We start from the raw sequence: 23,345 nt of genomic DNA on the forward strand, positions 1-23,345 counted from the left end.
CCCTGAATCACGGAGTGTGTTTGGAGCCCAAGGAGGAGGAGGCTAACACTCTCCTTTCCGCTCTCCATCTATTGAAGTCTCTCGAATATCCACTGAGATCGACTCAATGTGGGAATCTGTTGGTGAAGCAAGCTCCCCCTCCACTGAGGGTGGAGTCTCAATAGGCAAGGGCTTTGAAGGTAGTGGAGCTGGTGCCCAATTGTCACGTGGATCTCGAAGAACGGGATGCTCAACACCCCTCTATGTAGCTAGAAACTCCGCAAACCAAGCATCACAACTGGTGTACGAACATGTGTCTCTTGGAAGCTAGCTCAAACTTCTCTCTTCCTTTTCAAGATGTGAATGTAGGTATCACACTTGAACACCTTGAAATTAGAGACATCTCGCTTCTATCCAAAATAAGCCTAAAAAGGGTTTATACAATATGAAATAGATTAAGAATATGGGCAGTAGTGGCCATTGCTTCGGCCCAAAGACACTGAGGTATCTGCCAATGCTCCATTATAGGGTACCCCATCTTGATCACACTGCGATTTTTCCGCTTCAATATGCCATTCTCTTGAGGGATATTTGTGTTGACAAACACCTGGTGAATGCCACAATATGCACAAAAATGATTTAGCTCATGGGAGAGAAACTCCTCTCCCTTGTTGGAACGCAGAGTCTTGAGTTTTCTACTAGATTTGTTTTCTTCAAAGATCAACCAATCCTTAAAATGTGAGAATGCTTCAAACTTCAAGGTAAAGCAATATTCCTAATCATCGTGCTGAAATCATCAACAATTAGCATAAAGTACAAACTCTCCTTAAGGAACTCCATCCTCATGGGTTCACATAAGTCCCTCAAAACAAGCTCCAAGGGCTCCTTAGCCCATTGTGAAGCCTTGTTGGGAATAGCATCCTTATATTGCTTTCCATGAATACACAATACACTAGCTCGTGGCTCATCCCAATCTTGCTATTGCATAGAAGAAGCCTTGTTAGGACTCAAAGTCTTCATCTAAACCTCCAAAGACACCCACTTCATGACGGTCATCCGATTGTAAATTTGATCAAGCTCCAACCATATCTCGCGAGCCACTGTCTAGCACTCGATGTGAGTAATGATGGTTAGAATACAAGAGAGAAAAAGGAAAGAGCGGATGCAGGCATTTAATTTGTCCCAATGTGCCTGTACCTTCATCAACTCGGCTTTCTCAACTACAGAAAGCTTGGAGACATCATGAGCTATAGGATGGTTTATAACCTCAATCACAAGCTTTGCCAAATCATAAGACTTCAAGATAGCAATCATCATTATGTGCCACATGCGGTAATTCTTTCCATCATACATTTGATTTGAAGGACGAGTTGGCAACATGGGGACTTTATGGTCCATAATAGCTTGAAATTCTGCATCAATTTTGGTTGACATTGTAAATGGAATGACTTACACAAAAACAAGGGCAGCCAATTAGACTCCGTGCATGGTGTTGGTGCCTACTAGGGCTTCCTCCTCTTGTCCTCAAAGAATTTCACCTATCAAAGGCAAAAGGATGAAAACATAGCCTTTCCTCCTTCATGTCAAAAGATGACGTACTAGTGAGACAGTACGGTTGGTGGGGAGGAACACAAAGTGAACTCGGCAAACATGGAGAAGAGAAGAGAAGAGAGAAGAAACTCTGATGAATGGAATGATGAAGATCTGAATCATGGAGTGAATGTGATACAAGGGAACAAGGGTGCTGTAGCACAAGGAAGATGATGAAGACAGCCATGAACCATGAATCGCAATGTCCTCCTGAAGGGGTGTGAGGGTAGTGGAGAGACTGGAGAGAAGAGGTGATGGACTGAATGAATCAATTGTGGTGAATGAATGAGAGAGTAGCCTATAAATAGGCATAGTCAGTCTAGGATGGCGCCCCTTTTTGGGGCTGCAAACCCTAAACACAAAAAGCAGAAACACAAAAAACGCAAACTGCAGGTGAAGGGTGAAGGGTTTCTCAACACCCCCTCTCAAGCCCAAAAAGGGGAACAAAAGAAGAGTGAGGTGGAGATGCAATGCTACATGCTGAAGAATGCTCATGCAGCAGGTGCCACTCGGACAGTGTCCCTCGTGGGAAAATTGTTCACTTGCCCAAGCACCCTAGTACAAAGATGATGAAAACGTGCAATGCATAGGAGGAATGTCGAACTTTGTGTGGTGCCAAGAACCATAAGGATATGCCCGTACTCAATCTCGGGAGTGGCTCCATACTGACCAAGGGACGAAGGCAAGAAGAAGAGGAGGAAGAAGACGTAGAGGATCCCGAAGATCCAAGATTTCCACCTGAAAGGAAACCTGCAGTAAAGACCAGTAGACAGAGTGAACTGGAGAACCCGAAACACAACCTCGGGAGAGAAGCCACTAGCTCCGTGCATCCATGCTGGAAGGAATACGAAGGCCTCGTCACCAAGTTGCGGCTGAATCTCTGAGATCCCAATCTAGGTGGTACCTGAAGATCCTTGGTATCAGTAGAAAAGATGAGTGGTCGAAGACAGCCACCCCAAGAAAGTAGAGGATGGGTGAAGAACTTCATGTGGAGTAGGTTCCCCCTTTGAGGTGGGAGGTGGAGGGGCCTCTGCTGAAGTCGAAGAAGAAGTAGATACCCCCTTTGAGGGCAAAGAAATAACATCCCACTCTGAAGAAGATAGGGAATCCAAAAGCTCATGGATCACGGACTTCGAAATGTCTGATGACGAAGGAAGTGCCTCCAGTCCTGCTGAAGAAGGTATCTAGGGTGTCGAAGAGCTTCCAGAGGTAGCCTCTCGAACTCGAGTAGTCAAGGGTGGGGAAGGGTGGGGCTCTAAATGAGCAAGAGGTGGGCAACAGTCACTGTCTCTCAGTGGAGCAGACTGGGTAGCCAAAGAAGAGGAAGGAGTCAAGCAACCACTGTCTCTGGAAGAAGCAGACTGACGAGGAGACAATATCAAACAATCACTGTCTCTCGATGGAGCAGACTGCAGATCCATAGGTCGTGGAAGCCACTGTACCTGAAAATAAGTGGGAGAAGACTGCCGCTGACATTGCGACAATCTCCAGGAGGTCATAGCGCCAATCGATCCTCCATGTGCTCGAAAGGACTTAGTGCACACCGGGTGCATCTTAGTGCCTTGAGCATAGTACTTTGATAGCCGATGTAGAACGATCTCTGTGGCCCAGAAAGGAGAGGTGGCACAAGGAGTGCCTAGTGGAAGACACATATACTTCGGGGGGGTGGGGAGCAAGGGTCGAAGTCAGCAAGCATCAGTGGTGTGTTTGATGATACCACAATAGGAGCACCCAATAGTCGGGTCATCTGTTGGTAAAGAAGCCATGGGTATCAGTGTGCCTTGCTAAAGCAGGAAGAGGTCAGCCACTATGAACCACGAACCCAATGTCCGCCTTAAGGGGTGTGAGGACAGTGTGAAGCACAAACGGCAATGTCCGTCTCAAGGGGTGGGAGGGTAGTGGAAGGGCTGGAAGTGAGCTGTCAATGGGAGGAGGATGCAAACAACAGTAAGAGATTGCAACCATTAGAAAAACGCGGGTGAGGAGAGAGAAAGACTAAAAAAGCAGGCATGATAGCTTGCAGGACAAAGAAAGACTAAAAACGCAGGCAGGATAGCTTGTAGGAGAGAGAAATACTAAAAACGTAGGCAGCAGGTGAGAGAAAGACTAAAAACGCAGGTAGAATAGCCTGCAAGAGAGAGAAAGACTAAAAACGTAGGCAGCAGGACTGTAATGACGTGGCATGCTGTACGGCAGCAGGTCTGCATAGGAACAGCAGTCGCCTGACTGAAATCAGCTCCAAACTGCGTGAAGAGGGCTGGAAATCAAGCGCCAATTGATGGAGACAGCAATGGACAGCTTCGGTTGAGATGTCCTCCGCGAATGGGGTGTGGGCAGCAAGTTGAAACACCTGAAATCTACAAAAACGAGATTTTGATGCAATGAAAGAAGAAGAGAAGTGGATGCCGAACCCCCCCCCCCCCACCAGTTTTTGCCTTCACTGGAGTGGAGGATCTTCGCTGCTAGGTGAGCAGATCCAGCTCTGATACATGTCAAAAGATGACGTACCAGCGAGACAGTAGGGTTGGCAGGGAGGAACACGGAGTGAACTCGGCAAACATGGAGAAGAGAAGAGAAGAGAGAAGAAACTCTGATGAATGGAATGATGAAGATCTGAATCATGGAGTGAATGTGATACAAGGGAACAAGGGTGCCGTAGCACAAGGAAGATGATGAAGACAGCCACGAACCACGAACCACAATGTCCTCCTGAAGGGGTGTGAGGGTAGTGGAGAGGTTGGAGAGAAGAGGTGACGGACTGAATGAATCAACCATGGTGAATGAATGAGAGAGTGGCCTATAAATAGGTATAGTCAGTCTAGGATGGCGCCCCTTTTTGGGGCTGCAAACCCTAACACGAAACGCAGAAACGCAAAAAACGCAAACTGCAGGTGAAGGGTTTCTCAACACTTCATGAATAGTAAGGACTTGCAGGAAATTGTCAAAATGACTAAGTGACCAGTGAGACAGTAGGGTTTGCGAGAAAAAACACAATGTGTGTATGGCAAACACTGAGAGAGAAAAGAAACACAGAAGATGATGAAAGATGAATCATGTTGATTAAATGAATTTGATACAAGGGTGCCGTAGCACAAAGGAAGCCCTGGAGTGTAGGAAGACTGCTGAAGAAGCCTCTGAGTCTGCAAATGCAGGATGAGGAGGTGTCGCCTAGAACTGTGAGATTGCTATCGAAGGGTGAGGAGCCTCTGAATCTAGAAACGCAGGGATGAAGAGTGGTAGCTACGAACAGGGAAACAACTGATAAAGCCTCCGTCTGCAAACGCAAGCCTGATGAGGTGACGCTAGCTGCTGGAGTGATGTTAGAAGGGTGGGAAGCAGCCAGGAACCAAACGCAAGGTGCAACTGCCTTTGATGAAGGTGACGCTTGCTAGAGAGAGATGCCAGATGGTGAGGAATCTCCTTGGTAGCCAAACGCAAGAAGATGGAGCTGCTAGAAGGGTGGAGGATGATGCCAGATAGGGTGGATGCTGACGCCAAGAGAGTGTGGACTCCAGACGCAAGGTGTAGGAGCATAGAAGATGCTGCCACTAATAATGGAGAATGGATGCCAGCTGAAGAGGAGCACACTACGACCATAAACGTAGCTAACTGGAGATGAAGGCTAGAGCCAGGAGAGTGTGGAGATGGTGGTAGGAGAGGAGAGAGAGTGTGTCACAAGACTGACGAAGAGAGAGTGGGAGTGACGGATTGAAGGATCAGCCTTGAGGAATGAATGAGAGATTGGCCTATAAATAGGCATAATCAATCTAGGGTGGTGCCCCTTTTCGGGGCTGCAAACCCTAAACGGAAAACACAGAAATGCAAAAACGCAAATTGCAGGTGAAGCGTTTCTCAACAGAAATAGCAACTTTGCTCTTTCTCTACGCATAACTTGTTCACTGCAGCCTCCAAAGGAAAAAAACTCAAACTTTTGTCGCAAAGACTCCTATGCAAAAAAATGCTTTACTCAACAAAAATGCATTTTATTGCCTTGTTCTCGAGCTTTCCACGAAACTCTTTGGGTACATGTGTATATGCAACATAACCAAAAACATGAAAGTAATCCATACGAGGCTTCTTGCCATACCATGCCTTATATGGTGTAACGGTCTTCAATGCTTTTATAGAAGCCTAGAGTACTATTCAAAACATGATTTTTACTATTTCTCGAAGTGGCGGTAGAGTATCGTTAGTTAGTGGAGGACTTTGGACGGCTCTTTGGCACAATTCTTCTTGCCTCCTTCGCGGATGCAGTGACAGCCCACAGGAGTCTCAAAGGTACGGGTGGCTGTGAAAGATGCAAAGAACATACCAAAGTTTCTGGAGGTTGAGGCAGGCAGACACCCCTTCAAGCATCAGGTTATTGTGACTGGACGGCGTGGGTAGTGCCTGCAATGCCATGACTTTGGGCATCAGGCAGCAGATTGCACGTACTTCGAAGTCAAGGCGACTCCACCAACAGGCTCGCAGGAGGACGCTGACGGCTTTACACAGGTCCAACAACGACAGAGAGGGAGACAGTAGGGGGAGCCTTAGTCAGCCCCTCAGACATAGCCATGGCAACAGAGAGCAGGAGGGCGAGCGATGGAGCCCTGACAGAGCACCCCGCAGCCCCTTCTAGCACATCCCACCCGGCAAGATCTCAGACCTCCATATCCACTATCCACGGAGGTGTCACAGGCTACATCTAGCATCCTGGAATGTGAATAGCCTTCACTACAGTGGGGCATGCAGTTCCAGGAAGTTGATTGTTCGGCAGGAGTTGCAGCCTGCCCTTGCCGGATGGATTGACATCTTACTTCTGCAAGAGCACTAGCTCACCCCCACCCAGGCCCATCGGGTAGGGCAGATGGGCAATTCACACACCTATTGGGAGTACTCCATCGATGCCCACGGCAAGAGTGGCAGCGTATGCACCTCTATTGGCTCGAGCCTCACCGCTTGTGTACGTGACCATGAGACGATTGTGGCAAGGAGGATCCTATGGATCAGATTGGATATTGAGGACTTGTGCCTTGGAGTCCTCAATGTTTATGCCCCTATTGAGGTTAGGGCACGCAGTAGGTTTTGGGTGGAGATCGCAGCAGCAGGGTTCCCAAAGGTGGTCTCTTGGATTGTTGGAGGAGACTTCAACAACTTGGAGGCCTTAGAGGACTAGTAGGGTAGAGGCAGAGATTACCAAGGTATGGCAGGGGAGGAGTAGGAGGCATGGGAGGTCTTCTTCCTCGCAGTAGGAGCACGTGATACTTGGTAGGACCTAGCTTTCCACAGGAGGGAGAGGTCATTGGACTTCTCTTCGGGATACAGGCGGTTGGGCGGAGCTCTTTTGGAGCGGCTGGACAGGTTCTATGTGGGAGAGTGTGGGTGCTCTTACGGAGGCTAGGTAGGGCAGTTGGATGGCACCACTTTGTCTGATCACTGCCTGGTTCTCCTTACACTTGATGCTCCAATTTCAGCCCTGAACACGCGATCCTGTCGGATCCGTGACTTGATCTACAAGAGGGAGGAGGTGAGGAGGCAGATTGAGCAGCTTTGGAGTAGGGAGTGGAAAAGGAGGGACCAGATCACAGAGGAGGTTACAGAGGTCCTAGCCGAGTCGAGCAGGATTTGCTAGGAGGAGAGAGCACTCTGGCGAGACCTAGCAGTGTGGCCTATGTAATCAATTCAATCATCTTTCCACGACTAAGCTAGTCTTAGGATTCCTAAGTTACTCATAGGATTCTCAAGCTAATTAGGCTACATATTCTTTAGGTCTACATTATGCTAGTCTTTCCTTAGGCAATCTTGGCTAGATCTTCAAGCTACTATAGATTACCTCTATGTCTTCTTATTTATTCTACTGCACATTTATTCACTTATCATTCATTTATGTTGCGTCGATACTCTCTTAGATTTCTTTTTCACTTCAGCACCATGCTACAAGCATCTCTATATGAAACAATTGGTATGTTGGCTCTACTTACATGTTGGATTTTGTATTTCAATTTAGGACTCACATCGCATGTGTTTACCAGTCCTAACTAGGCTAAAAGTATGGTTTTTCGATTCTTGCCTTGGTGAGTATTGTCCCCATCAGCTTGGAGACAAAGATAGTATTCTCTCTCTCTCGATCAAGACTTGGGTATCCTTTTTCCTTATCTTTGCATTTGTCTCTCTTTCCTTTCAGCTGAGATGTTTTTATCATTCGCCATTTTTATCTACACCACAAGTTTGTTTATTTTCTATCAAGATGGATTGCTACCTTGGTGGTTCACCATTCTTGATTGATATAAGAGCTATCTCTCGAGATCAAGTTCAGGCATACCTATGCCACTTGGTCAGCATTGAATATATCTCTTGAGATTGAGTCCCAACTACCTAGGTAGTTGATTCTTCTCTCCCTCTTCTAGTTGGGGAGTGTGAGGTCTTCATGATTGAGTCTCGGCTGCCTAGGTGGTTGATTCTTCTCTTGCTCTTCCAGTTGGGGAGTGTTTGGTCTTCTTCTTCATCCACCAATTTTCATAGTGAGCTGCTATCTTGGTGTTATCAGCTAACATTGGAGTTATTTGCCAAGGTTGAGATCTGGGCTTGCCTTGTCCGCTATGCAGAATGCGGAGCTTTGGCATGCTCGCTATGGTGATATGAGCTTTAGCAATCTCATGACTCTTCAGAGAAGGTTGATGCTTTGCCTACTTTAAATACTCCACCTTCCCATGCATGTGAGGGGTGCATTCTTGGCAAAATGCACAAGTTTTCCTTCAAGAAGGATGGTGCAGTGTGTGTTGTCCAAAAATTGCAGCTCATACACTCAGACGTGTGTGGTCCTATGTGAATGAGAGCACTTGGTGGTCATTTGTATTTTGTTACATTTATTGATGACTACTCTAGGTATACTTGGGTGTATGGTTTGAAGGCAAAATCGGATGTATTTATCCACTTCAAGCACTTGGATGCAAAATTCGAAGAAAAAATAGGCTTGAAAGTGCAGACTCTATGCGTGGATAGAGGGGGGAAGTATATGTTTCGTGCGTTTGAGACAATTTTACTTGAGCATGGCGTTATAGTGTTACACATCAAGCCACTGTGAGGATGAGACGTCAACAGAATGGAGTGGCTGAAAGAAAGAATTGCACACTCATGGAGATGACTAGATTTGCTTAAGAGCAAAGGGCTGCCACATAAGTTTTGGTAAGACGGTCTTTAGTGCACAAATCATGTCTTGAATTGTGCACCAACAAAGGCACTAAAGACTATCACAAATTTTGAGGCTTGGCATAGAAAAAAACCAAAGGTTGATTACTTTCAAGTATTTGGAGGCATATCTTATGCACATGTATTGAAGGAGCTTCATGGAAAGCTCGATGATAAGGCCATAAAATGCATTTTTATTGGCTATAGTTTGGAAAGCAAAGGCTATCGGTTGTGTAACATGCACAAAGAAAGTGTTTGTTAGTAGAGATGTAATATTTGCTGAAAATGCAGCCTTTTTGCATAATCAATTTGAAATGCCAGCCACCTATGACTTGGGTGATGCATTTGAAGGCTTTTTACCACTTTCTTTGGGGTCCAAGTCTGCTGTAAATGGCTAGATTGATTTATTACAACAAGTTGTTGCTACACCACATGCTCCTGAACAGCAGGGATTTGATGATGCTTTGTCTCCAATAGTGAAACACGTAGTACAACAAGAAAGGGCTGCTACAGGCTTTCTATAAGGGTGAAATAGATGCTCCCTATCTGCAGCGCACTAGAAGGCTACTAGACATGGAGCACATCATGTAAGAGAGGGGGGGGGGGGGGGGGGCTCATTTGGCTCATTTCTATGGAGTTGGATGATTCTTGTGATGAATATGCATTGATGAGCTCACTCGTAGATGATGATGATCCTACTTCCTTGGAAGAAGCCGAGTAGGATGTACATTGGATGCATGCCATGCAAGAAGAATTGGATTTATTGCCACCAATCATACATGGGATCTTGTTGAGTTGCCACTTGGCAAGAAAGTCATTGGAACCAAATGGTTCTATAAACTGAAGCGCAAGGATGATGGTACTGTAGACAAGTACAAGGCATGCTGCAAATTATGGTTGGAAGGTACATCAATTGAACATCAAGACGGCATTCTTGAATGGTGACCTACATGAGGATGTTTTTGCGTCAAACCTCCAAGGTTTGTGGTAAAAGGCAAAGAGCACATGGTTTGCAAAGTGCATAAAGCTCTTTATGGCTTAAAACAAGCTCCTCGTGCATGGTATGCTAAGATTGATGTTTATTTGGCCAGCATTGGGTTCACAAATAGTCCAACTGCACCCACTCTCTACATCAAGAATGAAGGGGGGAGCATGCTGGTTATCATTCTATATGTAGATGATATGCTGCTCATCGGACCAAAAGGGCATAAAATTGCAGATTTCAAGGCTGAACTGAAACATGCTTTTGCTATGTTAGATATGGACTGTTTACACTACTATTTGGGGATTTGATTCACCCAAAATCAACATGGCATCATCATGTCGCAATTATAGTATGTGGATAAGCTTTTGCATAGGTTTAACATGCAAGATTGCAAATTTATGTGTACTCCTATGGAGCCAGTGCGCTCAAGTTGTCCATGCATGATGGTAAAGAGATGGTTGATGTTGCAATTTACAGCCAAGCTGTTGGCTGTCTTAATTACCTTTGCAACACACGTCCTGACATCCAATTGGAAGTATCTTAGGTATGCAAGTTTATGGACACATCCCATGGACAGTACATTGGCAAGCTGTGAAGTAGATCTTCAGATATTTGTAAGATACTCTATCATGTGCTTTATTATTTCCCAAGAGGTGAGGCTTGAACTTACAGGCTTACAACGATTCAAATTTGGTTGGTGATTCAAACACATGTTGTCTACTAGTGGACACTGTTTCTTTCTAGGTTGTTCATGCATTTCAAGCTAAGTAAGAAACAAGCTACAATGTTTATCTTGTCTTGTAAGGCTGAGTATAGGGTTGCCTTCACAGCAATAGTGGAATGTGTATGGCTACTATATTTGTTGTCTGATCTACAGATTTCGTTAGAGGGTCCTACACCCATTCTTTCTAACAATTAGAGTGCTATTGCAATGGCATGGAATCCTGTGTTTCATGCTCTCATGAACCACATTGAAGTACATTACCATTAAGTTAGAGAAAGATGCTATGCATGAGAGATCAGTTTGACATATGTTCCTACACAGGAAAATGTTGCCAACATTTTCACCAAAGCAATTCCTCGCGAGAAGTTTGAGGCTTTTCAAAAGTCCTTGAACTTGCTACCCTTTGGTGATTGATCTTCTTGTACTTCCATCACATTGTCACTATAGGGAGGGTGTTAGAATTTGCCAATTCTATGGACAAGTGCCCAATGTTTTAGTCAGTTAGTTTGCAGTGTGAACACAACTAGGCTCATCCAATGGACTACATTTGTTTCCAGCATGCTGACACCATCAGTTTGCTGCTGTTGGAGATGTCCATTTGCTACTGGCTTGATCTAGTGGAGCTTGTGTGCTACTATACATGTGTTTTCTGCACTATGTGCTCTAGCATCTACCACCAAGTCTGCCTTGGTGTCGCCAATTCCTCTAGCATCAGCTGTCGAGTCTGCCTTGGTGTCGCCAGCTCCTCTAGCCCCTTTAACATCAACACCAGCTTTTTTTTGCTGTTCCAGCTGACGCCCAACTGTTTCCATTCAACATTCATTCAATTCAATTCCATTAGATTCCACTCTACTCTATTTTGCATTTTTGTGTTTTTTGTGTTTTTGTCTCTAAGTTATTGTACTTTACTCATGTTTATAAATTCCAATGCAAAACTTAGCATATATTCACACAAATGGGCTTTTCGTTGGTAGAAATGCATTTGATGATGAAAAATTCTACCCCATTGAGGTTTCCCCCCACATTCATAGCAAAGTTGTCCCTAATAGTCAAGGCATAAATTAAGTTATTTGGGTGCTTTGCACATGCTAGAAGACCTGTGTCATCCTTATCAATAGAGCTATTTTCTTCTTGTCTAGCATCATTAAGGGGCTCAATGGTGTGGTACTCCTAATTCTGCATAATCTACTCATTTCTACATCTTTCGCTGTTTCTATGCTTGACATTTTTTTGCCAAAGAAGGAAAGCTTTGAAGAGGACAAAAATGTCAGAACACTTGTCATTCAAGCTTCCAAGTGTAATCCTTTAGTGTGTCTCTCGGAAAGCTTTGAAGAGGAGATAAATGTCAAAATACTTGTCACTCAGGCTTTCAACTCTAATTGCTTAATTTCTCTGTCTTTTAGTTTGTCTCCATCTCTTTTATGTGTATATGGTTGTAACCATTTTTACATGATTGCTATCTTCAGCCTCTATTGTTTGTTCTTTCAATTTCCTTGAAATATAATATTTGAATTGTTAAGCAATCTAAGATGTACGGGCCACTTACATTTATGACAGAGATGGCAAAGTTGGTATGCCCATAACTTAACGCCCAGAAAATATTGAGTATGGGTGTGTTGTAACATTTCGCAAGCATCTGCCACATGGGCATACCAATAAACTGATATATCTGCCTTTGTTTGGCCCAAGTTCAGTGGGAGTATCTGTGACTAAGGTAGATTCCACAAAAAAGAGGAGAGGTCTAAAGATAGAACTGCAGATGAGGCCTGAGGATGAAACTAGAGAGATCAATCTTAAATCTGAAGAAATTAAAGATGGAGATGTGACATAGAAAGAATGGTCTGTCCACATAGAGCATTGGCTCTGTAATCAGGAATGAATTATGACACAGTCCTGCCTGTGCTGAGAAACTGGCCATTGTTGATAGTACCAAGGGACTTCCAAAATGACATCAACATGAGCAAGAGCAACGAAGTCAAAGTGTATATGTAAAATCTCCAAAAGCCCAATCATCAGTATTGAGCAAGCATTGCTGAGTTGGAGTTTCCTCAAAGGGACGATCTGAGTACTAAGTAGGCATCCCATTTCACCACAAAAATCTGTACTGATCAATTCATGGTAATTGGGAAATGAGCTTCACTGGGATTGAAACACAAAATGCCTGGAGTGAAACGGCTAACTGAAACAAGGTTTTTTAATGGAAAGCAATTGTTTTTTCTCGCTTTTTTGATAGTTTTAAGACACTCTGCATATATGATAGACATCATTGGTTTACATGAAAGGATTTGCATGGTATAAATGTGTAATTTACAACTCGTTGTTTAGAAAAAAAGCTATCTCATATATATGATTCAACTGTTTCACTTGGCATTACACTTGGGACTTTGCCCAAAGGTGAAACATTTCAGGGTGAAACACAACATTTCAGGGGTGAAATGTTTCGCAGTTACCTTGGATCAACTGTGGGGCACTCTTAAAAATATCATAAACTTGCTCATATCTGGGGGTTGCTCAGATGACGGCAATGTTGTTCAAACTGCAAATGCCATTTTAATGGTAGCGCCACGATGAGGAGCTTGGACAGCAGCAAATATTATTCAGCAGATATGGATTGTGGGCAGCAGGATCAGATGGGTCAAATGAACTATCAAATCAGTAAGCCTTCTTTGGGAATCTTAGGGTTCTCTGTTCAAAGTCTCCCAAAACCACTGCTTCTCAATCCAATTACCTAGTTAACAGCTTGTTCTAGTTCTATTTGGGGACTAGGCAAGCCATTTAAACATTCAATCTACTCACTAGGCATCATAACTTAGGGCTCCTTATGAATCTGTTGTTGAGATATCGAGCTCCACTCGTGATATGCCAGGGTGACCGTTGTGCATTTATGTCACCGACTTGTTAGCTGCAAATGCGGTTGGTACACCGCCCATGAATAATAGTTAGATGACAGCTATCCTTATCTACTCTAGTTCGTGGCTCAATTAATATGCCACCTTAGTTAGTTGAGTTTGGTTTGAGACCCATATATAGGGTTCTTCTATTTATTTGTACTAGAGTTTTTTTTTGCTTACACAACTAAGAAGATGAAAACTGTTTTCAGCCTCCACCTTTGTGTGTATTCCCCCATTGTGCAAGTGAGAAAGCTACAAGTGAGACTCCTTCCTTCTCTTCCACAATCTTGACATGGTATCAGAGCCTGGTTCGTGGTAAGGAGCTCAAAGGTAGCACAGCCGGAAAGTGCAAGAGTGCATTGTCTCAGATTGAGAGACCCTTTGCGGTGTAGCAAGAGGGCAGTATATGCTGCGGGCTGAGGGGTTTAGCCCTCGATTGCCCTGTTTTTTTAATTCGAGGTCATTTCGGTGCCTGTTTTAGAGGTGGAAGTTTTCCGCACACACTTGGTTTGCTGTGCGACCACTGTTTTACAGGTCGGTGAAAAGTTACTGTAGAAATTGCATCGTATGCCTATGCGCAGAGACATTGGGAGTTACAGAATCATCTTTGTTGCCTGTTGATGCAAAATCGTCACTAGGAAGTGACTGTGTGGTCAAGTATCACTTTCGTCAGTTTTGCAGATTTGCCTTTGTGAGGTTGAAGCTGTGTTTTTTGCAGTGACAGAATTTTTTGCAGTGTTCTGTAATGGCGTCTGATTCTCTTTCACAGATTGTCACTAAAAAGCTTGACAAGAATAACTTCCAAGCTTGGAAGTTGAGAATGATGAATTTCCTTATGAGAAAAGGATATTGGAAATTCGTTGCAAGAAATGAAGAAGAACCAGTTCTTCCTGATGTTCCCAATCAACAGCAAATGCAGGCATTTAAAGGATGGCATAAGAGAGCCAGAAAAGTTATGTACTGGCTGTCTATCAGCATTTCAGACTCTATGATTGTGCATATTCAAGATGCAAGTACACCAAAGGAGGCATGGGATACTTTGTTAAAACTATATAGCACAAATACGCAAGCGAGGAAAATGCAGCTCAAGCAAGAGTTGCACAATGTGCAAAGAGAAAGTATGAGCATCAATGATTACCACATGAAGGTGAAGAAGATTGCAGATGCACTTGCTTCCATTGGGTCGCCAGTGAAAGATGATTTAGTTTCTGTGACCTTGAATGGTCTAGGAAATGATTATGCATAGTTCCGAACATCGATTTCCGTCTGTGAAAGATTTCCTGATTTTAAGGAGTTGATTGCTCTTCTAATTTCTGAGGAGCAGAGAAATGGTGGTGCATCTTCTTCAGGAGGAACTTCAAAAGAAGCTGTCTTCTACTCAAATGCTGGAAGAGATAGAGGCAGAGGTAGAGGAGGCCGATCCGGAGGCCGTGGTAGAAATCAGAATATGCAGCAAACTCAAGAAAACCAGTCCTATGGAGGAGGACGTGGTAACTCTAGAGACAGGGGGAGTCAAAGAGGTTGTGGTGGATGGCAAAGAGGCCAAAATGCAAACAGCAATGTTGAATGCTACTACTGTGGTAAAATGGGTCATATGGCTAAAGACTGCTATAAAAAGCAGAATGACATCATGAATGAAAAATTGCAACAAGGGAATTATGCATCTTCTAGTAGACAGGGTGATAACAGAAATGAGCATTTATTTATGGTGCAGCACATGACCAATTCTGTGACAAGTGCAGAAGAAAGCAACGATGTGTGGTATGTTGACTCAGGTGCATCAAACCACATGACAGGTCATGTAGAATTGATGCAGGATGCAAGGAAAATGAAAAAACCAGGATTTGTGGAGACTGGTGATGATACTGCACATCCTATTGTGCATATTGGAAAAATTCCTTTGTCTATGCAGGATGGGAAAAAGAAATACCTGTCGGATGTATTTCATGTGCCGAATATCACCAAGAACCTGGTTTCTGTTGGTCAAATGGTTGAGCAGGGCTTGCAGGTTAGATTTAATTCTCATGGATGCTTTGTTGAGGATATGAAAAATAAAGGTCGCTTGATAGCAAAAGGAAAGAAGAATGGCAAAATGTTTACGTTGGATGCAGACATGCCTGAATTGAGTGCAGCAATGTTTGCACATGGGACCGGTGTAGTTGCAGATATTTATTTCTGGAATAAACGCATTGGTTATATTAATGTACAACGACTTAAATCAATGCAAGCTCAAAATATTATTACAGGATTGCCTAAATTCAAGGTTGCAGAAATGCATAAGGTATGTGAAGCCTGTCAATTTGGAAAACAGGCAAGGAAACCATTTCCTAGACATGTTCAAGAGAGTAAGAAGCCATTGGAATTAATCCACTCTGATGTGTGGACTACTAAAACTGCATCTATTGGAGGCTGTCATTATTTTGTGACTTTTATTGATGACTATAGCAGAAAAGTTTGGGTGTATTTTATGAAGAAGAAAAGTGAAGTTTTTGGGCATTTTAAAACTCTTAAAGCTATGGTTGAAAAAGAAACAAGCTTGCAAATAAAATACCTAAGGTTAGATGGAGGGGGAGAGTACCTCTCAAATGAGTTTGCAAGGTTCTTGCAGGAGCATGGCATAAAGCAGCAATATTTATCTAGTCATATCCCACAGCAAAATGGAATTGCAGAAAGAAAAAACAGGCATATTGGAGAGGTATCTCGTGCCATGCTCAATGAAAAAGACCTGCCATATTTTTACTGGGCTGAGACAGTTGCTACAGCAGTCTACAGAATAGGAAAAGAGAAGGTAGATCAGCCCATGTTTGATGTGAATGCAGGTCACTCTTATGTAGATGGTGAATCCAGTGGCTCAGAACAGAGCATTGATGATAAGTTGGATATTCCTTCTATTGTTACACCTGGAGTATGGAAGACCAGGGATGTTTTGAGAGCACCTGGGAGTGAACCTACTTTGCGCACGTCTACCAGAGCTAGGTATCCTGTGGATAGGCTGAAATATGATGGATTTACAGCCATTCACTATGTCTATATGGTCAAAGTGATACAGGAACCAGAACCCACTTCTTTTGAGCAAGCCATGGGAAAAGAAAAATGGGAGAAAGCCATGGATGAAGAAATGGATGCCTTGGAAGCAAATGCTACATGGGAATTTGTACCTTTGCCGAAAGATAAAAATGCAATTGGTTGTAAGTGGGTTTATAAGGTGAAACACAATGCAGATGGTTCTGTGAATAGATACAAGGCAAGATTAGTAGTGAAGGGGTATGCCCAAACATATGGCATTGATTATGAAGAAACATTCAGTCCGGTTGCAAGGATGGCAGCCGTAAGAGCAGTCATTGCTATGGCTACATCAAAGGGATGGTCTTTACATCAGATGGATGTAAAGAATGTCTTTTTGCATGGTGATTTGCAAGAAGAGGTCTATATGGAGCAGCCACTAGGTTATGTGCATGCTGTTCATTATAAGTTTGTTTGCAGGTTGAAGAAAGCCTTGTGTGGCTTGAAGCAAGCACCTAGAGCATGGTCTGACAAGATAGGACAGTATCTTGTCACTATTGACTTTCAGATTTCCAAGGTAGATTTCTCACTTTATGTGAGAAAAACAGAGAAAGGTATTATGCTACTTGTCATTTATGTTGATGATTTGATTATGACAGGTGACAGTGATGAAGATATCCTTCATGTGGAAATGCTATTGAAGCAGAAGTTTGAGATGAAGGATTTGGGAGAGCTGCGTTATTTCGTGGGCATTGAGGTGATTAGATCACCAAGTGGGATACGGCTCTTGCAGAGGCAATATGGATTGGACATGCTGTCCAAATATGGGATGACAAGCTGTAAGCCTATTTTAGTTTCTTTGGAGCAGAATGTGAAGCTGAGCGCAGATGCAGGTGAGCTTCTGGAAGACCCTACTATGTACAGATGTATAGTAGGAAGTTTGATTTATATGACTATTACCAGGTCTGATTTGAGCTATGTTATTGGATTGATAAGTCAGTTTATGCAGGCTCCAAGGAAACCGCATTTAGATGCGGCTAGACGCATACTTAGGTATGTGAAGTCCACATTGCAGTATGGACTACTTTATGAGACTGGGGTTCAGATACAGTTGCATGGATACACTGATGCTGATTGGGCTGGTAGTATTTATAATAGACGATCTACCAGTGGATATGTGTTCTCTTTTGGGAGTGCTGCAGTCACTTGGAGCAGCAAAAAACAGTCTACAGTTGCCTTATCGAGCACAGAGGCTGAGTACAGGGGCGCAGCAATGGCTGCATGTGAGGTAGCTTGGTTGCATAAGCTATTTTATGATATGCATCAGCCTACAGATGGGCCAGTTGTCATTTATTGTGACAACATGAGTAGTATATACTTGGCAAATAACCCAGTCTATTATGCTAGAACAAAGCACATTGAGGTGCATTATCACTATGTGCGGGAGAGGATTTTACTAGGTCTTATTGATCTTATGTCAGCACAGAGGATCAGGTAGCTGATATATTTACGAAGGCATTGGGTGCAGAGAAGCTGCGCAAGTTCAGAGATCTGCTTGGTGTGCAGGAATTGGGATTGAGCTCGAGGGGGAGTGTTGAGATATCGAGCTCCACTCGTGATATGCCAGGGTGACCGTTGTGCATTTATGTCACCGACTTGTTAGCTGCAGATGCGGTTGGTACACCGCCCATGAATAATAGCTAGATGACAGCTATCCTTATCTACTCTAGTTCGTGGCTCAGTTAGTATGCTACCTTAGTTGAGTTTGGTTTGAGACCTATATATAGGGTTCTTCTATTTCTTTGTGCTAGAGTTCTTTTTGGCTTACACAACTAAGAAGAGGAAAACTGTTTTCAGCCTCCACCTTTGTGTGTATTCCCCCATTGTGTAATTGAGAAAGCTACAAGTGAGACTCCTTCCTTCTCTCCCACAATCTTGACATCTGTAGTAGGCCTGTTGTGGCCTGAAGCCAATAGCTAGTTTAATTTGCTTAACTCTTATGTCTAAACTGTTATTATATATAGCTATCTCTTCTTTTTCCTTGCAGAGGTCGGCCAAGGAAATGAGAGCCTATAAATAGGTTGCAAGTTACTAGTGCTTGTGTATAACAAACTCTCGGGTATTGCTTAGTAGTCCCAGGTTAGCACTTCTTTTAAATCAAAGTAGCTTTGAGAGGAGTATTCAGTAGTGCAACCTAGAGTGAAGCTGCAAGAGGAGGTTTTAGTACAACCACCCAGACTAGTGCAGTGTGGAGCAAACAACATTGTAACATTGATGTATTTTCACTATTGACTGTGCATCTTCTGCTGCCCAAAGTGATCCAGGATGGAATGGCTCTTAGGTTATTGCATGCTTCATTGTTGTCCCTCCATGCATATGTTGGTGTCTGGCTGTCTGGCAGTTTTAATAGAACTCAGCACATGAATTGACCTTCTCTTTTAGGAAAAGCTGCAAGTCAGTGCACAAATGGTTTGATTTTTCTTGATTCTTAACTTAGTTTGTTGTTTTTTCAAGCATTTATCCCCCAAAAAGCAAAAGAAAAGCCTTAGTCATGTCTCTTTGCTTTATGCAGAAATGGCATCCAGACAAGCACAAAGGAGAAGAATTCGCAACTGCCAAGTTTCAAGAAATCAGTGAAGCATACAAAGGTATATTCAAGGTCATATGTCTTGTGGTAAGCTGATTATTAATGTAAATTGGCATGTTTGGACAGTGCTTTTGCAGTGTTATAATACAGTCCATCATCAGAAATTTGGCACTTTTTCTTTAATGCACGATTCCCTTGTTTGGGTGCTGTATGAGCAGTGCTGAGCGATCCTGTTAAACGCCTTGACTATGATATGGGAGGAGAGATTGATATTCAGCATTACTCAATAATTGTAAGTGAATAATTTTTACCACATTTTAAAAGTCTTGTTTTCTGAGACAGAATTCTCATGTTTAAAATTTTCATCAGGAATACCTCAACAAGTTCAAGGGATTAATTTTAACCTGCAATGGCCTTGGGATTGACACTACACCACAATGGTAGAGTTCCTAGACATCTGCAACCATGGTGTAGTTTGATTACCAATGGCTGACACATCTGATTGCAAAATTATTTTCTTCTTCAGGGCACCTCATTCAGTGCGAGTAGGTTGTGATATGCAATAAGCAAATAGTTCATGCAAAAAGCCGGTAAAAGCAAACATGGGACATTTGGCTGATTTGCTTTTGTATGCTTCAAACAAGTTATGTAGATGTTATCAGGAGCAACTGTCTGCTTGTGACATTTTCTTAGAGCAAGGGCAAACACCATAGGAATCAGAAATTGTGGCCTTGGGAAACTGAGCCGTTCAGATCTGTAAATCTTTATCATGAGCACCTGGGGATACTGAGTGTTTGGTTTGGGCTTTCACACGTGGAGAACCTTATTCACAAAGATTAAGGAGTCAAGCTGCTTTTGTCCTCTTCATTACAATGGCATTCTGATCCCCACTCATACTCCAGGATGGTTAAGACACTGTGTTTGCTTAAGCTTGATTGTAATGGATCAGGTAAATACACATAGTGGATTGACTTTATTGAGGACTGTTAATTGATTTTTCGCTTGTATTGGTCCTAAAATAACAAATACAGTAGTTAAGAGAGAGAGCTAGTATTAGTGAGTCTCAGAAACTCTTAGTAGATGTAATCGTTTTCAGAGTATCTGAGGGACATGAAGTGATCATTCAATTCTGCATGTGAGCTTTTGAATGGATGCACAGTTGTAAGTTACAATTGATTTTTGATGGGCTGTTTGGTTTTCCAGCAATTCCAAAGCAACCATACTTGGCCCGACACCTCTTGGTTCTACGATCTATCTAGCGGGGGGGGGGAGACAATAAATACATTTGGAATTCAGGGAAGTATCATGTTTCCCAAATAGGATAAAGAAACCATGATCTAAGAGAAAACATCTAGCTACAACAAAGAACTGGAAGGAATTAGAAAAAGGAAAACTAGGGATTTGATACAACATGGAATTGATGTGACATTGTGTGGAGGCAAAAGAAGTATCATCCCATAATCATGGGTCTATCCAATATGGATAAAAGCTGAAGTGTCAAGGTATGGCAGCAATGGCGTGCTAATATAGTTTGTACCATGTGGTGGTGCCTCAATTGGGGATGTGGACTAGTGGACTGTGGATGGTACATCTTAATCTCTCAGTAATCGTCTAAGGTGACTCTTTGTGGTGGGACCACCTTGTTGATCAAGATTGTGCTCTAAAGTGTCAAATGCAGTTATGACTTTGAGAAGGTCAATAAAGAAATGTTTGTGCATATCCCCGAGGCGCCTCCTTGAGATTGTATGAGATGCTTTCTATGTTGGCACAAATCCAATAGGAAGAGTCCAAGGTGGTGCTTATCTAGGAAGTTTAGATAGAGGTCCACATCCTTGTTGGAGTAGGCAGTGGAAGCACCTTATGATCTAGTAGTACACTGGGCACTTACATATGTAGTGCTCTTTGATTTGACTCAAACTAGCAAAGTTGGCAATACCAATCCTTCGGGAGGAGGAGGAATCTTCTCCATAGTGATTAGTTTATATTTGTAACTAATGTGGGGCATGCAGATTTGACCCATGGAACATTGTGCTTCATGGGACAAGGGTGTGTCCATGTATCTTAGTGGAATCATAAAACCATTAGAGGACAAAAACAAGATATGCTTTCCATAGAAAGTCATCTTTTGTCCTTGGACTGTCTATATCAACAAGTGTGGGCTATGTGGAGTTGAATAATGTCTATCTTGATTGAGTTGCTCTGATCTAAGCCCCAAGAAAGAGGAGTCCTGTCACCGTGATATGCCAGTTGTCTAGATGACTCTCCAACAAGTCTAGAGTACCTCTATCTCGGGAAGCTTGAAGTATATCTAAAAAAGGGCCTTATCAGCAATAGGTGGTGCTTCCATCTCCACCTTAGCAATCTCATGTGGCACTAAAGACTTCCCTTGATTGTACCAAATATTATCGCTAGGGGCCTTTCCATTTGCTCTCATCCATGATAAACCTCCCCTCCATGTGGTGGTAACTACTCTATTATGGATCTCCTCTTATGGTAGAGGTTCAAACCCCTAGCAGGAGCTCCATATAGGCATTGATGTAACCAATCTATCAAAGAGCTAGAGCTTTGCTTAGGGTTCTTGGGATTGTACATGCATACATTGGTTCTCCATGGTTACTAGTATTGTATAGCCTCAATTCAAACTTTTCTCAATTGCTCTTAGTGAATTTGGGCTCTGTAAAACAATCCCTAAATAGACATATCTCTGGACCTATACTATTATCTCCCCACCATATGTAAAGTAAAGCAGTAATCATCTAATCCTTTGAGTGGAGGTGTTAAATACCATAGCCTTGATATTTCCAAGGTTCATTGTAAGGTCTTAAACTTCCCCAATGCTAGGTCCATCTCCTATACTACGGAAAAATTTTGATATTATTGATGTATAGCTTGAAGAGAATGTGTGAGAGTGGACGAGTGTACTTTAGTCGAACAATCCCCTCCAATGTCCCTCCTAGCACTTAAGATATGTCTTAATTGATACAATGCTAGAACAACCCATTACACCTTTGCGAGGACCACCAAATTTGTTAATCTCTACATGAGCTTGGCTTGTGGCGGTATATCAAATGGTTTATGAAAATCCACAAGGTAGCAATAAATTTGTCTTACATGCTCTATCCTCTTTGGCGATAGTTTTGAGTGTGAGGACATGGTTGAGAATAGAATATCTTCTCCTAGACCTTACTTGTTCACACATATGATGGTGGTGCATCTCCACCCATTCGCTTAGCTCATTCTTTATTACAAATCCATAAAATTGGTACAATAGTAGTTGGCCAATGCTAGAAAACAATACAAGTGTGAAGACAAGATGACCATTCAGTTTTCGCACTCTTGCTTGTGTTTGTGGCTTGAATGGGCTCTAAGCTCGGCTACTGGCCTTTCTTGTTGCTTGCTAGGGTCTCCACCATGTCATTCAGTTTGTTCAAGGTCAATTTAGAGTCCGTTGGTCAGCCTACAACTAAGTGTGTCGAATTCGCCGCTAAGTGTGTTAGCATTGTTCCCAACTGTTCGGCTATGATTTCTAGGTCTAGAATTGCCTATAAGGCATTCGATGAATTCTCCTGGTGTGGGTTGCGCTCTATGTCATTTGAGATGTGTCGGATTCCCAAATTTTTCTATCCATATGTGTCCGATTCTAGAAATCATACGTTTGATTTACTAGTGGTCCGATTTGGTCTGGTTTGATTCAGGTATGTCCGATTGTCAAAATCGGACAGGGTGTGTTTGATTGAATGGGATGATTGGTCCAATTTGGATGCATCCAATTTTAAAGATTGGACCGGTTGAGCGTTCGATCGAACATGCAACGGGTCATTCTCACCTGTCCGATTCTTGGAATTGGACAGGACACAGTGGTCCGAGTGGTGACATGATAGGCTTCGATTTTAGTAGTCCAATTTTCAAAATCGAACAAGGCCTTTGGTCTGAGTGTCCGATTCTGAGAATCCAACACTGGTAAGCCTATTTGATTTTGCCGATCGAAACATGTGTTCGACTACGATTTGATCAAAATCTACAAGCTCAAGCTACGATTGTATGGCAAGACCTTCCAAAAATCAAATACAAGTGTAGGGCAAGGGCCTTATATACCTAAATCTTGCCAAAAACTTCGGCACGCTCTGATCGATCCGATGTAATCTCATAGCCCCTTCAAGTTTCTCTCTCTCTCTCTCTCTCTCTCTCTCAAAGTTAAGATTACAAATGAGGCTTTTCCTTGCCTCTCGACGTCTTAAGGGCACAACCTTAATCTTCCCGATCACTCCCCTTGTGATTGCAACACATCTAAGCACTCATTTTTTCCATTTTTTCCTTGTTTATACCTTGTTTGGGCATGTTTTATAGTAGCAAACCCTAAGCTTTCCACTCTGATTTATTGATCCTAACCTACTCTAAATGCAACAAAAAGCAAAA

The 23,345-nt window shown here is 42.9% G+C and overlaps 1 protein-coding gene across 1 annotated transcript in view; it reads left to right on the plus strand.

Annotated features, from left to right (window-relative positions):
- The window catches only part of LOC148008684 (uncharacterized), a 48,511-nt gene extending 28,606 nt beyond the window's left edge, over nucleotides 1–19,905 (plus strand). The window contains exons 3-6 of the mRNA XM_087674077.1: nucleotides 18,915–18,990; nucleotides 19,148–19,221; nucleotides 19,299–19,369; nucleotides 19,456–19,905. Coding sequence (XP_087530203.1) covers nucleotides 18,915–18,990; nucleotides 19,148–19,221; nucleotides 19,299–19,369; nucleotides 19,456–19,495 — 261 coding nt within the window. The 3' untranslated portion in view covers nucleotides 19,496–19,905. The remainder of the gene's footprint in view (nucleotides 1–18,914; nucleotides 18,991–19,147; nucleotides 19,222–19,298; nucleotides 19,370–19,455) is intronic.
- Nucleotides 19,906–23,345: the final 3,440 nt, after the last annotated feature.

Source organism: Lygodium microphyllum, unplaced genomic scaffold, assembly GCF_053477565.2.
Source record: "Lygodium microphyllum isolate KBCC unplaced genomic scaffold, Lygodium_microphyllum_v1.1.10 scaffold_84, whole genome shotgun sequence".
In the NCBI taxonomy this organism is placed as follows: domain Eukaryota; kingdom Viridiplantae; phylum Streptophyta; class Polypodiopsida; order Schizaeales; family Lygodiaceae; genus Lygodium; species Lygodium microphyllum.